Source organism: Sphaeramia orbicularis, chromosome 21, assembly GCF_902148855.1.
Source record: "Sphaeramia orbicularis chromosome 21, fSphaOr1.1, whole genome shotgun sequence".
In the NCBI taxonomy this organism is placed as follows: domain Eukaryota; kingdom Metazoa; phylum Chordata; class Actinopteri; order Kurtiformes; family Apogonidae; genus Sphaeramia; species Sphaeramia orbicularis.
The window spans coordinates 46103773-46122809 of record NC_043977.1 but is presented as its reverse complement, the minus strand read 5'-3'; the positions used below and the strand labels follow the sequence as shown (position 1 = coordinate 46122809).

At 37.2% G+C, this 19037-nt stretch overlaps 1 protein-coding gene across 2 annotated transcripts in view; it reads right to left on the bottom strand.

Moving 5' to 3' along the window:
- The window catches only part of slc49a4 (solute carrier family 49 member 4), a 135931-nt gene that overhangs the window by 93240 nt on the left and 23654 nt on the right, over nucleotides 1–19037 (bottom strand). The window contains exons 3-5 of one of the 2 annotated variants that reach the window (XM_030125718.1): nucleotides 7585–7588; nucleotides 1557–1831; nucleotides 789–918 (exon numbers count right to left, since the gene is read on the bottom strand). In XM_030125718.1, the coding sequence (XP_029981578.1) occupies nucleotides 789–918; nucleotides 1557–1831; nucleotides 7585–7588 (409 nt within the window). The remainder of the gene's footprint in view (nucleotides 1–788; nucleotides 919–1556; nucleotides 1832–7584; nucleotides 7589–19037) is intronic. The other variant, XM_030125717.1, reaches the window with a different exon arrangement.

The following is a 19037-nucleotide window of genomic DNA, read 5'->3' as shown; positions in this document are numbered from 1 at the left end:
CCCACCCCCACCTTCACCTCCCCACCCCCACCTTCACCTCCCCACCTATCAGTGCTGTGAAGTGTGAGGTGTGTATGCAAGCAGTCAAAATTGAGGAGCAGAAACTGTGCACTGCTGAGGGTGATGCCACACGGGCAGCCTCACCCACCCGAATGGCATCGCCCACCAGGCGCCACACAGCCCGACCCCCAAAAGTGAATGTGTGGTGTCAGTGTTTCTGTGTGTTATGGGTGGGTGAGTGAGTGAAATTAAAATTGAGGAGTTAGCCGCCCCAGGATAATTAAGGTCTTAATTTAGGCCAGTCTTCACTCTGAAAAGCTTTTAAAATGTTGTATTTTTGTGACCCAAAATTCCATTTACATATGGATGAGAGGTCCATATATAGACACAAATATCAGTTTTACAAAATAAACACATGAGTGAGAACAGGGCCTTTGGTTGTTGCCACTTTTATGTCCCATCATGCTCCTCTCAATTGTCACAAATTAACCTGTTAATTGTTGAAACAGAATAGAGGTACTGGTATATCCTATAAATGTTTACTTTGGTTTTGTCTCTGACCCAACTTATTTGTCAGTATCTTGGAGGCATCAACATCTGAATTTCTTTCTGTTACAAATTTAAATAAAAGTCCTGGTAATTCAAGTGAATTAACTCATCAAAGCCTTTTTTTTTTTTCCATTTTAGAGATGTATTTTAGAATTGGGATATGTAGAAAAGATTAAGACAAATAGGCCTAAATGAATGTTCTTGTTTATTTGCCTGTGTATGTGTAGGTGTGATTGTACCTCAGCAGTCGGCAGATGCTGCTTCTGTAACTGAGTCTCTGGCTTGCAGCAGCCACGCTCGGAGGCATCGGTGGGCGTGACGGGAAATAGAGCAAGACGGCTGCAAAAAGCACCGCAATCACAGTCAACTCTGCAAAACACAGCGATAAAGGAGACATATATGTTATCTTCTGACTTCACAGATAGACCAATGTGACATTTTTAAGGAAAACAAGTCAACCTGACATATTCAAAGCCTGGAAGAAAAAGATTGGAGTAATAAAAAGCATTATAGGCTAAATACTCATGCCTGGGTCATTCAGTCATGCAGGGAAAAACCCACCCTTCCTATGCATACTGTATTTGTACATGCTCCTATGATAAAAGCCCAGATAAACTGATCCAGAGTCAGCTGCCCACTACTCAATAACTCCTTGAGACTTTTGTCGACCTCCATTACTATTTCTCCAACACTTCTTTGTCCTTTAAAAGTTAATAACAATAGTACCTTAGGTTAAACAAAAGCAGCAGCCTTATTCTATTACAGCATGGCTGTCTTACTCTTTCGGCGTGCTTTTAATTTTCTGAATCAGTTAAGCATAACAGTTCCAGCAATCTATTTTTCAGGGAGGCAGTTATGAAGATTATAATTGGAGTTTTTGGGTGTTTTCTGGTCTTGGATCCCCTTTGCCTGATTGTATTTGTGTCCCTTGACAGGACTGACATAATGTTGAAATGATGTGTTATTGATCCTCCATGCCCTTGGCACTTCTCGCTCGCTGTCAGTACCTGCATACATAACAAGCTGGGTCCTGTCTCTGATGAAGTTGTCGGAAGTCACTGCTGCTGCCACGGTGCTCGCTCCCTGGGTGTCGTTCGGTGCTGGCACTACCAGAGGTCCCACTACAAATGAGGCTGCACCTCCCAGGTAACAAAAGAGTGAGGCCACAGCAGTGGCGGTGGCTCTCTGGTCAGGGGCAAACCACGTGGTGGACAGGAAAGGACCAGCGCTCATGATGGTTGGACCAGCTAGGCCGTTCAAAAACTGACCCCCGTGTATGAACCTGAAACAGGAAACAGAGGAGAGAAAAACTTTTAGCACTTAAAAAATCCAATCCTTGCCAAGCAATTTGTGAATACTGGTCAGAGATCCACAAACATATTCAGAATGTGTTTTCATTTGTTTTTCCTTTATCGTTTGACACAGTCTATCTTGGAAATATTGCATTGGATGACCTTAACTATAAGGACAAGAAACTATTCTATATTTTTTTGGCAGCAAGCAAAAAAGTCATTACGAGGAGATGTCTTAAACCTGAACCACCAACAAATGAAGACTGGATTAACACTGTTCAAGAAATCTATGTCTACGTGGAAAAACTGTCTTTTTCCCTCAGATTACAGAAGGATACATTTTATAGAATATGGTCAAAATGGTGGGACTATGTCAAGCCTGTGAGATCAGATTTTTTGTAAACAGTGCTATTTGACTCAATACCTATACACTTACTTGTTTACCTATCTAGAAATTTAGAAGACGAGTGGCCACCCCGCCCCCCCATTTAAGTTGTTTTTTTTTTTCTTTGGTTGATATTGTAAGAGTTAAAAACTAGAAAAAGCAAAAGTTTTGTAAATCTTTACATTGTATTGTAAACTGGATCTGCTTTTTCAATAAAAATGTTAATATAAAAAAACCCCAATCCTTATGATATAATTTCATAAGAACATCTGAGTTTTTCTTCTCTAATTTTGACCTTTTACTTTGAATATTATCCCTTTTGTCTCTGAATGTTTTTACTTAAATTGGGCCTAATACAGTGTTGTAACCCCGACATTTAAGTGAGACACCATATCTGAAATGTATGTCAAAAATATGACACCATCCGCATCATAGTAACATGTTTTAAAGATGCATAAAAAACTGCCAAAGCCCATAAGATGTGATGTGTGCTTCACTTGTACAGTGCTGCCTGAGTGCACCAAAATGATGTTTTGTCACTTTGTTAGCATTTATCCACAGTGGGATATCCAGTAGAAATCCACATTAATACTTCAAGTGCTTTAAGATTAAAGCAACACTTAAGTGCCGTGCAAAAAAACTATAAGATAAACTGAAAGGTCAGAGTCGTCATATCGACATTTAGGGTGCATTGACAAACTGACAAAGTCACCTTGTGCAGTGAGTAACAGGCAAGAAAACACTCCACTTTAGAAGCTGCCGGTAACCTTCGAGACATACAGTGAATTAAATTTCCAAAGAAGCACTTCACAGACTGCCAGATGAAGCTGAAATGAAGGGTTGCACTACATGAGCTTGTTTATTTGCATATATGGAAGCCAGATCTGATCACTCAGGACACATGGAGATGCATTCAAATGTCATTTGTGAATGTGGTCAGATCTCTCTGGGCACATGATGTCCAGAAATGTCCGGCCAAGTCTCAACGGGGCAATAGTTTTCTCTATATTGGTGATTTAAATTTGTTCTGACTGAACTGATCACAATAGTGAAGTCTAAAATAATCTGGGTCTCTAATGACCTACAAAAGCTAGTTTTTTTCCTTAAGTGTACCTCTAGCCTGAGAATTTATTCTAAAATGCAATCAGTTTCTTCAACAAGCGTACTGTAAAACGAGTAGCAAGCACTTCTGTTGTGAAATGACTGGACAGAAAAGGTAAATTATATAGAAACCTTGACATCCCTGCCTGATCGCGATGACTGAAACACCCCCCCCCCTTTGTGTTTCTTGTTTGTTTGTTTGTTATAGTTTAGCTACTTATTTTTGTTTTGTTAATTAGACAATTGTTACATCTATTGTGTACTGATTACTTGTCAATATTGGATTTACATTAAGGATTGTCTTCTTTTGGGTAGGGTGGGATTGTGTTAGGGATAAAGAAAAATGAAAGAATGGAAGTCCTTTTTATCACATTGCACCGTCATGCCTGCGAAACTACTTCCAAAAAAGTAAATATATATATTAAAAAAAACAATCCCAGGAATACAACTTAAGGAAATAATAAAAAAAAAAAACCCTAAGAAAATAATTTTTTAAAAAAAGACTCTCTATGGCAGATGGATCACAATTTCCATAAAGAGAAAGAATGTCTCCCATCAAAACTTCTATCATAAGTTTCTCTTTTGACCTTCTCCAGGAATACAAGAAGGAAGACAGTCCCATGGTGCTGCCATTCCAAATGTGGCCCATTTCCAGTTTTCAGTTATGTGGTGTTCAGCCTATCAAGCATATGTTAATATGTGCATTGTTGTGGTTTTTTTTTTTTTAAATTTACATATGTGTGACTTTGCCAATTAAAGTTTAACAGCTGTAACCCAGCATTTCCCATTTGACAGTGGGCCTGTGAGCATGTGCTACCCCACTCTTTCAAGGAGATATCCTCCCGCATAACCTTCCTCCAGGCATTCAGGCAGCCTTCAGAAAACTCACTAGAGCTACAAAACATGTTCCACAAAATTAAATTTGTCTTCTACCATACAAATAATTACAAATTGTTTCCTCTGGAATAGTAGATAATTGGCGTACAGTTAGCTTTTGGGTTTTGGGCAGCAATAAAACTACTTTCTTGTAAAAATTTGAAAAAGTGTTGGTGGGAATAAGAAATGTTGCTTTAATTTCTTCAAATGTCATCACAGCTTCATCATTACACAAATCCCATCCTTTATCTAATCCATAACCCTCAATGAACAAAACCCTGTACAGTCTCCCCCAGGTTTAAAATGGTGATTTCCCAGAGACATAACTAAAGTATAACAAAAAAATCTTCTTTTACTTGTACTTCCTGTGCCTTCTGCCTAATATTATCCTCTTTACATCAACCATTTTCATGCAGCCCATAGTGTAAAAGAAAGTTTTGGGAACTTTAATGAGTTTAGATCTGTAACAGAAAAAGTATATGGCCAAGGTGCATGCATTAAAGCTCAACGAAAAGGGAACAATGTGGCTACAACACACTTTATCAATTATTATTATTATTATTATTATTATTATTATCAATCGACTGATATGATTTTTTTTTTTTTATCATGATGACATTTTTGGCCAATCGTCCGGAGTCTTTTTGATGAAAAATCATGCAACCTTTAACTCAAGATTTTTTTGCTTAATTCAAGCAAAAAATCTGCCAATGGAACAAATGAAAATTATCTTGGTAAGATTTCTTGAAATAAGTTCTATTGTCTAAAAATAAGTTCTTATATCTCACTGAAAAGGTACTCTTAAGGTGACTATGTTTTATTTTAAGTGCGACGAGATATTTTGACTAGAAATGAGAAAAATACACTTGGTAAGATTTAAATTTTTTCCGGTGTGGGACCAAATGATCCCACCATTTCGATTACACAGACGTTCCAGAATTAAGGTGAAATATTCCTGGAACAGAAGTGCTGTGTAAAAGGGGCTGATGAGAATAAAGGCCATTCTTTTCTATTCTATTCTATCTGGAACAAATTATTCAGTTTATGACCAAAACAAGTCTTCCTACTTAAATGATTAAGTTAGAAGTTAAGACAAAAAGACGTGAAGTAATGAAGCGATTGGTATAAATACCAGCAGGTGTGATCATCTCTGGAGAGGTAAGTAACAAGTTGGCCCGCAGAGACTCCAAATTACAGTCTCACTTGTGCTGCTTTCGACAGAGTTGTGTGTGAGACAGATGTACTTGGAGATGTCCCCTGATGCCACCAGACCCATCACCACCAGACCCCCTCCCTGACTGAGACAGCCCGCCGTCAGAGACAGTGCATGGCTGATTGATTGTCTGTAAGCTCAGTGAGGCTGAGCTGCTCTCAGCAGGAAGAATGAAGAACGAGGAGAGAAGCCAAATCCAGAGGAAGAAAACCATGATGAGGAGTGTGGATAAGGAGCTACACTGTGTATTTGCATCTGGATTGTATGTTAGCATTAAGTCAATTTCAAAGGTCCAGTTAGATTAAAGGGGATTTAGGAGGATCTATCTGCACAAATGGAATATAATATTGATAATTATGTATTCATTAGCGGATAATCATACAACAATGACAATCACTGTGTTTCCGTTACCTTAAAATGAACTGATTACATTTATAGACGAAGGCAGGTCGCTGGGCCCATTACATTAAGCCAAAGAAAAATTGTGCCTGAGCGCTAAAAATTTAATAGTTAGTTCACAGGTAAATTTAAAGGTAAACTTATGATTCACACACTCCTAAGTTGGTCATTTGTGATGAAGACGACCCCGCCCCTGAAGGGCAGGCAAGGGGTTTTGTTTTTGGTTTGGCTTGGTTTGTTTCTTTGTTTGTTAACACTTCTTTGTTTGTTAACACTTCAGCAGCAAAGCTATTGATTCAATCCATACCCAATTTGGTTTATAGATTGCCAGTGACCCAGAATAGATTTACATACATACATACAGGGTAGGGAAGCAAAATTTACAATGAACATTTAGTTGTTTTTTCTCAGCAGGCACTATGTCAATTGTTTTGAAACCAAACATATATTGATGTCATAATCATACCTAACACTATTATCCATACCTTTTCAGAAACTTTTGCCCATATGAGTAATCAGGAAAGCAAACGTCAAAGAGTGTGTGATTTGCTGAATGCACTCGTCACACCAAAGGAGATTTCAAAAATAGTTGGAGTGTCCATAAAGACTGTTTATAATGTAAAGAAGAGAATGACTATGAGCAAAACCATTAGGAGAAAGTCTGGAAGATACTATTAAAGAAGAATGGGAGAAGTTGTCACCTGAATATTTGAGGAACACTTGCGCAAGTTTCAGGAAGCGTGTGAAGGCAGTTATTGAGAAAGAAGGACACATAGAATAAAAACATTTTCTATTATGTAAATGTTCTTGTGGCAAATAAATTCTCATGACTTTCAATAAATTAATTGGTCATACACTGTCTTTCAATCCCTGCCTCAAAATATTGTAAATTTTGCTTCCCCACCCTGTACATACATACTTACATACATTTTGGGAAAGGTAAGTCAAAGCTACAATTTTTTATGATCTTTTAAAATCTTCCCATTAACTTATAATGGACGAAATGCGTGCAAGGGGCAGGGTTTGTTGTGCCTGGCACCACTTGTTATTATTATGGTTTGGGTGGATGGATGGATGGATGGATGGATGGTTGGATGGATGGATGGAACATACTTACAAGGGCATCACAACTTATTGACTTAAACTGATGATTTAACCTTAAAATAACTAAATTGATAAATATGTCTGATAAAAATACCCAAGTTCCATGCTAAGTCCACAGAAACATGAACTTTATTCCATAGGGTTCAGGGTGTATATGAACTCTGTGTACAGCCTGTCTGGAATAGATCAATCAGGAGCTGTTTGATACAAGTTAAAAAGTAAAAGTACATGAGGTTAGAAAGGCCAGACAATCAATGCCGGTTTGGGTGCTGTGCAGTAGACACATCTCACTCTACTAAAATGTATTTAGGTTTGATAGCTTGCTGTACAAAATACCTTTGCTCATGCTGCAAAACAACTCTATAACAGAGTGTTTACTCTTCAGTGTGTTTACAGCTCTCTGCCCTCTAACTCTTTCTAACTTTGCTGTCCACTGCCTCTGGGGTTCACAGATAAATGTGTCATGGTAAATACAAAGTGATATGGTCAGTGACAGATTGATTGGAGAATAACTTGTTCACCTTAAATCTCCTTCCCCACATCTCAGAGCTGCCAACATTCCCAGCCTACACATCAGAACCTCCTAATATACCGCTGCTCTTACTTTTTATTCATCCCACTCGTTCCTCTCCATGCATCTCTATCTCAGGTTTCCTCTGTTGAACTGCTCGTTCAACAAGAATTTTAAGAAGCTTCTGGTATAGATCATCTTCTTTTCATCATACTCAGAATATGACATTTACAGAGGTTATTTCTAAGGATTTTGTTTGAGGACTTTGATCCAATCATGTCTTTGACTCGCTTATATTCAGACACTGGGGCCTTCAGCCACTTCTCTACACCATAAAGACAAATGACATGACATAAAGTACTCTGACACTATGTCATTCCCATCTGAGTGTTTAGACCAGGGGTGTCAAACTCATTTTAGTTCAAGGGCCACATATGGGCAATATGATCTCAAGTGGGCCGGACCAGTAAAATAGTGGAAAACAGTGAAAAAAGTCAAACTTAAAGCAGGGTTTGATTTTCATCACTAATTTTTCTTCAAATTTGTAAAACCCGAGTGACAGCCTCATTATCATTAATCCATTAGTCCTTCCGTGCTTACACACCTAAATCACTTCCCTCATGGTGAACAACTTCGAGGATGACTCCATCACAAGCAGTCCGTTTGTTTACATACCAAATCGATAAGTCACTCAAGGCCTTTTTGGAAATTTTGTCGTGAAGTGTATTGTGGGAATGGGAATTCCATGCAGCCGCAGCAGCAACAAGCAATGAAACTGTGTCCACTACCGGGTCAGAAGAAATGGAAGGAATCACTAGTCACTTTTCAATTGACCCTAAACTGCACGAATATAACTTGCGCATAAAAATTTAACTAATGGAAAAACGACAATTTCGTCAAAACATTTCGTTTTTCGATTAAAAGTTTTTGCACTGGCAAGAGGTGTTTTTTTGGGCATAGCGCAAATCATATATCATGCAAAACTGCAAAGGAAAGATGTTCTTCTGCAACTAGAGTCACGTGAATTAAAAAAAAACAAAACATGTTGACAGACGTTACAACAAGCAAAGAAGAGTTTTAAAAGAAACATGGTGCGGTATGTGTGGACACACCAGGAAACTGAATCATCTTTGAATCTAGTACAGGATGGAGAGGTAATATATAAAAATAATGAATATACTTGTAAATCAACACAATATTCACATTCGTCACCATATTTATGGCATGACTTCTCATGTCATCTTCCGATAATAAATAAACAAATCATTGCATTTGTGATTTAATGGAAAAACCGACATTACACCCTTCTGATTTTTCAACAGTTAGCCTAGTAAATATCAGTAAAGTTTCATGCATATGTCCAATGGAAAAGTGACTACTGTTAGTCAACTGTCATCTTATAAAACTGGATGTGTGATCGTGAAAAACAATATTTAGACATCAGTTTCATGGCATTTTTGAAATATGTCACTGCATAGGCATATCATACACGTACTATAAGGAGCGAATGAGCAGCGAGGGCCCGGCCATACCTTGTATGCAAGTGAGGCGTGTATGAAGTTGTTCACTGTGAGGGAAGTGATTTAGGTGTGTAAGCACAGAAAGACTAATGGATTAGTAATAATTAGGATATCACTCAGGTATAACAAATGTGAAGAAAAATTAGTGATGAAAACCATACGCTGCTTTAAGTAAACTTTACATTATAAAAATGTTTACATCTACAAGTTTCCTTAAAAATATGAACAACATATACAACCTGAAATGTCTTAAGAAAACATGATAAAAATATCAGCACTGTAACATGAGAGGAACAAATATCAAATGTCACAGCTTAAAACCATCTATGCTGTATGAGAGTTTGATAGTTAAGCGGAGAGATATAAAATAACTTTTAACTATGGAAAGGAACCAAACCAACTGCTGGTTTAGATAGTACAATGTTGTTTCAAACTCCATAGATGGTGGCATTTTGTTGATGTTTTTGATCTAATACAGGGATTAAAGCAAAAATTTTTCATCTGACTGAAAATTTTCTTCTGGTCAAAATCATTGGCCACTATCAAAAATGATGCAATACAATACTACTATAGCGTACAAGTTTATATAGTCAAATTTGGTTATACTGTAAAACACACTGAATGGGAGAGTGTACAGGTGTAGAAGATTAGTAACATGGATAGAAAAAATGTCATGAATGGTATTGGTGGGGGGTCTGGGGGTCCTCCCCCAGAAAATTTTTAAAGCTTCAGGTCAATTTTGGTGCTCTTTGGTTAATTTTAAAGGGTATGAAAGCCTTTGAAGCAAGTGAAAATAATAACTAGAAGAAAACCTTACTGCAAAAAATGAGTGTAAAACTTTTTATTTAACAATTTAGGAACTCCTAAAACAACTCCAACTCCAACAGCACATGAATTTTGGGGAAAATGTCTGTGTAAATGTAACCCTAACCAACTAATCTTTTATTTTTTCTGCTTTTTGGCACTGCAAATACCAAGGGTGTTACTCATTCATTCAATTTTATCTTCGTACTGTACCACACAGATAGAAATAAGACGCTAAATGGGTCAAAATAAAGCACTTATGCAGTCGGGTGCGTAACCGCGTAAGGCCGCAGCGCGCACAGCCGTACGCACGGGAAGGGCACATACACACAAACACAAACACACACACTAGTCATATACCGGCAAGAGGAGATAAGCTATGAACCCAAACATGAAGGTCCATGTAGATCAGTGGTGTCTTCCTCCCTTTTCGCTGTGGTTCTTTCATAATGAAAGCTACTTGTTAGCACTAAACTAAAGTTAGTCTGGAGACTGAACTTCGGTAAAGCTGAACTTGTCCATGTGTTTCTGAGGCACATAATGAGCAGCGCTTCCTTCCAAAGATAAATAGTCATCAATCTCTCCTCCCGACATAAAAATAAAGAAGTCATCTTATTCTCATCACTGTTAAACCTATCAGCCCCCTGTGTTAAACACCTGCAGATTCAGGACAGTAGACCCAGGACAGGATCGTGGAGAAACACGTGGGGAAGTTACTTCAATATGACTTTTTTCCCCCCTCAATTTTTCCATTTGACGGAAATCCGTCGTGGTGACGGAGAACTTTAATCCCTGATCTAATATGACATATATGTATATATTAATTCAGTGATTGTTGTCATGTAAACACATGCACTAAATTGGATTCTGTTGCATTTATTAATATGTACCTTTAAGAGACAGGCCATCATAGATTGTCATATTTATGTTTGTGATTAATTTCTCTCACCCTCTCTCTCTCTCTCCCTCTCTCTTTTTACATAGTTCTACTTGTCCTGTAAATTTTTGTATGTTGTAACTGTGTGTTGCCAGGACATCCTTGAAAAAGAGGTTCTTAATCTCAATGGGATTTTTTTTCCCTGGTTAAATAAAAAAAATGTAAACAGTGAAAATGTCAATATCTGCAACAATATTTTACTTAGTTTGGAGAACTTTAAGTCTACGTGGTGCAACAAAACTTTGGCATTGTTTTGTTATCAAACTAACTAGTTTTACTGCACCATTCAATGTGGAGTTATCATCCAAATAAAACCCAGAACTTAGCTGGTTCCTCAGGCCATGAGGGCAGAATCCTTTTCCAGAAAATAGGATGTTAAGAGATGCCTGTAAAATGGGGGAAAACTCAGAAAATATTCCTTCTAATTACCTTACATTACTGCATATTTTTAGATGTTTGTGTTGTTTTTGAGCTATGGATTTACTGTTTGCTGAATGACAGTCGACCAGGAGCCAAACCTAATTTAAATCCCATTGTTGTGCTGACCATTTTCCATCTCATTCATGATCTCTTGATTGGCTGAGCACAACTGACCTGCCCAGGTGTAGTTCTAACATTGAGACATGGGAAATGCACAGCCACTCGTAAACATCTCTTCACTTCTAAATGAGGAGTGGTCTAGATACAAGACTTGTCCACCTGCAGTACAGTACCCTGTCATTAAACACAAAGATGACTCCAAGGCTGAATTCCAATTCACCCCTTGCCCCCCCACCCCTCCGTTTTGTGTGTACACATGATGGGGTTGTCCCGATTCTTGATTAGACAAAGGAGAAGGGCTAAGGGGAAGGGCTGTTTAGCCCTCGAAACAGAGATTTGTCAGGACCACACTACGAACGGAGGAGAAATTTCCCATGATTCTGTTCAAATCATTGGCAAGATGGAGATAAACAGAGCCAAAAAGTGCAAGCAGTGTGATGAAAGAAACACACAAATGTACATATTTTCTTAGTAAACAACTTAATCATTTGATCAACTGTTTAATGCTGTTTCAATGTGTTATAGACCACATTTCTGCAGTTTATAGTTGATAGCCATAAAAAGATGACCATAATCCATGGAACAGGGAGGGTTACAGCTACTGACGGCATGGTGAATACTTTCGGAAACAAAGTTGTCGCATCTGTTAATAGCAGAATCGATGACTGCTGATGACGTAACAGGTCGTGAAGGATTGTCCCATTACATAGGGGAATGTTTCAACCCCTAACCCTTGCAGCTCCATTTCAAGGGGTAGCACCAAGTGCAAAGGCCAAGGGTTGGGGTAAGGGGGAGGGCCAAGGGGTGAATCGGGACTGGGCCCAAATCCCACATTCCAGCTCCTCCCCATAGTGATTATGAAACCAAAGCAGGTAGGCACAAAGATAAATGTAGCTCAGTTTGACATCTGGTTCATCTGGTTATCGGTGACCGTCAAAATCCCTACGTTTGTATCCCAAACCCTCTCTTATGGTTTATGTCGTTTTATATCATGATATGATAATACAGTACCTCTTCAGTAAATTCAAGTTATGAGATGGTTTCAAGTAACTGTGTATCCTATTAGATCATCACCTTTTATTTGAATATTCCTACTTAAACTAGAAAAACTGTTTCATAATGTACCATCGTTGCCATTCGCTCATGTCTGTCATGTAAGGAAAACTCTACAGGAATTTGACATAAAGACATCAAAGGTAATGATGGTGAAATGGAAGTTATCTCTGTGTTGACATGTATCAACCTAGTGAATAATGAATGTCCACTGAGAACCAAACTGCCTTCACCTATACCTTGTTTTCTAAAGGAGTATGGTGTTGAATACAGAACAGAATAAAACTGAATATTATGACAGCACTGAGAGGTTGAACATTGACCTTTGATCTTTAGCATATAAAATGTCCTTCCCTCATCATTTTATATTATTCTACATTTGTGTTAGCACATAAATTCACGAGTAAGGCCAAAACAATTTACTACATTTGAAATATAATTGGTTTGTCCTGAGGTCAGGTGAGTATTTGTCCCAAATATGAAGAAATTCAACGAGAGGAGGTCAGGCTTGTCATATACCAACTGGGGCCAAAACAAAAGGAAAATGAGCCAGATTTGACCTCCAAGCCCCAAATGAAGCAGTGCTGAGCAAAACTGAAATGATGAAATGACATTTTATCACATGATGTGGGGACGTAAAAAACTTAAAAACTTGTGGCTCAGGAAAAGAAGGCAATCTGGGATGACGATTTTGCAAAGAATACTTGAGCTTAGTTGTTTTAGTAACATAACACTGCCCAAAAAATCATCGGCTGCCTCTGCCATCAATGGCACAGTCCTGTTGCCTCTGCAAAGTCAAGGCCACGACAGGAGACCCGTCCCACCCTGCCCATCACTTGTTTGACCTACTACCCTCTGGGTGGCGTTTCAGGTCAGTCAAATCCCACACCACCAGACTTATGAACAGTGTCTTGCCCTGGGCTGTGCGGAGTGTCAGCACACACCATACCTCACTGTAATGTGCAATAACCAATCACAGAACATGTGCCTCATGTCTGGCACATGTATGTTTGCCCTGTTGCATTTGCATGTATGTTTACATTGTTTACGCTGTTACATTTGCACTGTTTACACTGTTACATATTGTTTACACTGTTACATTTGCACATTTTTAGACTACTTTTATATTTTTTAAAAATGTATCTTTTCATACAGTATATGTCTAATTTGCACATATTTCGATTGCACACTATTTTATATTTTTTATATATATGTTTGTATCTTATTGTGTTATTTAGATGTAAGTGCACTGTCACAGAGACCACCTGCAATTTCGTTGCATAACTGGTAGCCTACTCTTTTCTATTCTATTCTATTCTGTTCTATTCTATTCTATTCTATTTTATTCTATTCTATTCTATTCTATTCTATTCTCATAAATACATCTGACGTGTTGATCAATTTGTCATTTTATGCTGAACTGCTATTGGTTGCTAACCAGACATAGGACATAGCAGATTTAATACCACACGGTCTTTAGGTGCAAGGTAAGTGGGACAACGGGAACCTGTGGAATGTAGGATAATGTTTTGCTGTTTTAGATATCACTACATTTACATATCTTTCATCTGAGATGGGCAAACATTTGGTGAATAAAAACTCAGACTCCCCTGTTTATTACGGTCATGTCTTTTCACATCTCTTAGATCATTTTGATCACGTTTCATCTGATTTTGAACCCCAAATCATAAACTATACGTAAATGAGTAAACTTTAAGTAAGGATAATTATCACTATCAACAGTTATGAAAACTTTTGGCACGATCACTTTCCGCGCAACAGCTGTGGATGCTTTGAGTAACAGAACTTTTAAAAGTCCAGAAGTTTGATACCCAGCTTCAACGCCTACATAATTTTAGGATGGATGTTGCTGAGAAAATTGCCTCTAATGTGTGTGGTGATGAGGACAGATGGGGAATAACATGAGGATGAACAGTCACATCAGGGAGGCACACTGTGGCAGGAGTTACTTTTTCCTCCAAGAAATGATGTCAGTTAATCTGTATTGATGAACGCTGTCAGACTGAATCCGATCAAGAAAGAGACGAAGAAGCCGACGGAGTTACAAAATCAGTGCTTCAGGTCCACCAGGGCCCACAGACCCAGCTCTCTTATCACGTTGAAGCCGGGCCAATTGAATGTTAAAAGTGGCACCAGAGAAGCCATCGATGTGATGTGTCGGGCCACTGTGGGAGTCACAATGTGTCCTGATGGCCAATCAGACACTGTCTGAGTGAGTCTGGAATCTAACCGATAAACACTTACTAATCACACAGCTCGTCTGTATTTGAATACATGAGAGAGACAGACAGGATGTGGATATTCACGACAGAGAAGTGAGCAGGTTCATGTGTTTGATTTGAAAGCCGGCCTAATCACAGCGTGATCAAGTAATCAGCGACCACTCAGACAACAGCACCTTTGGCCTCCTTTTTTTCTGAAAACAAACACATTCCACTCAGGTCTGTTAGAAATCTGAGGAAGTGCTCAAAACTTCACAGCTGCCTTTGATTCATATAGGAGCTTAAAAAAAAATCGAGAACACAAAGGCAACCGCGTCCCTTAGGAGGTGAATACAAAAACTACTTAAAACATTGCTAAAAGACATAAAACAGCTTGGGAAACAAACCCAGATCTGCAGGGGGCTGTGGAAGGATATTCACTGTGGATACGTGTATATGAGTAGCCAGACGTCTCCTGTTCAGAGGAGCAGGAAACCCAAAACTGTCTGTGATCGCTCCTGAAATGCCCTTGAACGGATGCATCAGAAACACCGGAGTCTGTCTGGTTTCCTCAGATCACCTTCCTGTTTCTCAGGTTGACAAAATCCTCACCTAACCCTTACTCCTCATTCAGAAAAAAATCCTCTTTATGAGAGAAAACACACAAAGTAGTCACACAGCTCACTGAGCTCTTCAGAGCTGACGCTGTGTTCTGAATGCGACAGCAGATCTAGTAGTGACATCTACTGGTGATCCAGAAAACTGCATTATAACGTCAGTCCCCTTCTCAGTGATAAAGCCTGTCATTCAATAAAAAATGACTTCGGAAGCTGTCACTTACTACATTTAATGTGCAAATTAGGCTGAACTGAGTCTGAACTAACATTTAATATGTGAGTCATGTTAGTTCAGCTTTCATTGTGCTGCCTTGACTTCCTCGTTTCCTCACCTTCAACTATTTTCAGTGGCTGAAAGTTCCCATGTTCAAATATTTTACATAGAACCCCAAATAAGAGATACTTTAAACAGTATGGAAAAATGCTAATAAAAAAATAATGCCACAACATTTAAATATGGGCCAGATCAAGCAAAAGTGAACATCAGTGTCAAAAATTTAAGTTTCACCTATCATTCCTCCAATAGGCTCATTTCTTAACTTAAGAACTCTATTTTATGGAATGGTTTACAAAATTTCAGTATGCGAAGTTCCAAGCCTACGGATCAATATAAAATTAAACCTAAAAAGGACTAAAATATGTAAATGCACTATTAAATTTAATAATATCTTTTCTTGTATAAGTGATATTTTAAGTCTGTGAATCTCTAGGAACTAATTATTCAACAGTAGAAGAATATAGAAAGGTTATGTACAATCCAGTTATTTGTCAAATATGTTCTGCTATGAGCTGTATATATATCACTTTGGTTGTCATACTAAATAAAATAAGTGTATTTGCATATTTGTAGTGTTTTAGTTCCAGCAAAGTCTTACTGAACAAAGGTACAAACTGCTGTCTCCGTGTCACAACATATTTGTGTTCATAAAAATATATCATTTAAACATTTTTATCCAATATTGATCACAATTGTAGTTTAACATCATAGCTAAAGCCCTATGTTTCATTTAGGATCAATTTTTTATGAGAACAGCATGCTTTGTACATTTGCGTAAAGTGAAAAAATATGATGTTCATTTTGAGTCACACTGCAGTAATTAAGTATGTAAGTATTTTTACCCCAGAATTTTATTTCTGTAAACTGCAACATGTGTCATGTGAAAGTACTTACTGAGACATATCCATACATGTATTAAACAAGGAGATAAGTTATTTAGTGCAAACACAGAGCTTATTGAACATGAAATGTACCCCCATGTCATCTCACCCATTTGCTTGGACTTATATTGCACTGTAGACAGTAACATAGTATTTTTCATGTTTTGTTTGGTTCCTCACATTCTGGCCACAATACATTCAAGAACACGAGCAGTTTAGGGCTATTAATGGTGTAAAAAGTAATAGGTCATTGTGGTCATGGTTTGGTGCAAAAGCAGCATTCAGATAAGGTCTAATCCTTACACACCAAAGATGGACAGGGGATGGATCAGGAAAATTACTGAAGTGATTAAAAACAATGTTCTTCAAGGACAGATTGGAAGGGGTTTGGATGTTCCAACCTCTATTGCAGGGGTCTGCAACCTGTGGCGGCGGGGCCACGCATGGCTCTTTAGCATCTCTCTATGGCTCCCCTGGTCACAAAACACATGGAATATTTTGAAATGAACTGAATGAGTCATTACTTTTTAACACTGTTATAGGCCGAAATCTATTCTAACTGTCCATCTGCAAAAGTGCGCAGGGTTTAGACGGAATAAAATAATTTTTTGACAGCATAAAAACCAAAATGGATTCTTTTCTTACCATTTTCAAAACAAGAGGCTCAATTTGCATTTGTTCATAGTTTGTAAGTAAGCCACTACACATGAAAGTTGCACTTTTTCTCCATTACACGACATAATTATGTTAAAAAAATTTATACAAATCTTGAATGTTTTCTTTCTTGTAGTCATATAATTTCATAAATGCACCAGACATTGCATTATTGTAATGGAAATCCAAAGTTAAATACCAAACTTATCACAAATAGGCTACAGCAGAGCAGCTACCTCATGGTAAAATGTAGAAGGGTTTACATATTTTTTTGATGGCTCCAGTCAGATTTCCTTCTTTTTCTCCATGACAAAAATGGCTCTTTAGGTTGTAAAGGTTGCTGACCCCTGCTCTATAGTGACATCAGAGCTAAAAGGAACCACATATATCATCTAATTTTCCTCACACAGTGACATGTTTGTTAAAAAAACATTATCAAAATTTTTTAACATGACAATTGTCATTTCTTCTATCATAATAATATCATACAATTATACTCTAATCATTAAGTATAATTACTTAAGTATTTCCTTGTTGAAGGCAGAATACATATGATCAGGATACAACCACACTGCTTCATTTTGATTTAAAAAAAAAAATCCTGTATAATTAAAGTAAATACTGGCTGAAATATACTTGAGTTTGAAAAGTTTGACTGGACAAAACAAGTAATTTCAGGATGTCATTTTTGCCGAGTTACTCTCATTTATATTAAGGTGGTTTAATCTGGCTCACTGGATTTACTTGGTTGGAATAATGTTGGCAAGACTGTCATTTTTCCTCATCTGTGTTTTACTATTTTGAAAGACCCCCAAACCGTAACTACATCCTGAAAACTGCAGGTTTTTACACAGACACATGGCTTTAGTCATTATAATGTCACAATACGCTCCTTTCCTGATAATAGAGATGGGTCTGGACATGCAAGACTAGGCAGGGTTACAAGAAAAGAGGGAAAAAACAAATGATTAATCAAATAGATGGGAAATAATCCAGAGACAGTAATAAGTAAGAAAGTGTCCACATTCAGACCAATATGATCTAAAGTAAAATAACAGCATAATAAGCTATAGCCTAAATAATGACTCCAAATTTTCTTCTTGGTTTAATGTGAAAAAAATATTACATTATGCCTATAAATAATGACAACTCCAAATTTTTGTCTTTTAGTGCAAAAAATAACAATATTACATTAACTATGTATATATATATATATATATATATATATATATATATATATATATATATATATATATATATACACACACACACACACATATACAGGGTGGGGAAGCAAAATTTACAATATTTTGAGGCAGGGATTGAAAGACAGTGTATGATCAGTTAGTTTATTGAAAGTCATGAGAATTTATTTGCCACAAGAAAATTTACATAATAGAAAATGTTTTTATTCTATGTGTCCTCCTTCTTTCTCAGTAACTGCCTTCATACGCTTCCTGAAACTTGCGCAAGTGTTCCTCAAATATTCGGGTGACAACTTCTCCCATTCTTCTTTAATAGTATCTTCCAGACTTTCTCCTAATAGTTTTGCTCATAGTCATTCTCTTCTTTCCATTATAAACAGTCTTTATGGACACTCCAACTATTTTTGAAATCTCCTTTGGTGTGACGAGTGCGTTCAGCAAATCACACACTCTTTGACGTTTGCTTTCCTGATTACTCATATGGGCAAAAGTTTCTGAAAAGGTATGGATAATAGTGTTAGGTATGATTATGACATCAATATATGTTTGGTTTCAAAACAATTGACATAGTGCCTGCTGAGAAAAAACAACTAAATGTTCATTGTAAATTTTGCTTCCCCACCCTGTATACATATATATATATATATATATATATATATATATATATATATATATATATATATATATATATATATATATATATATTTGTTTTTTTTTGTTTTTTTTTTATTTATTTATTTATTTATTTTTTTAACACTTCTTTCAAGTACATTGGATCTAGAATGAAAATAAATGATTTGTTGATTATGTCTGAAGATAATTTAGGAGTTGTTTGTCCATCAGTTCTTACCTCAAAATATCCTTAAAGGTAAACATTAACACTTGTTCAATTTCAAG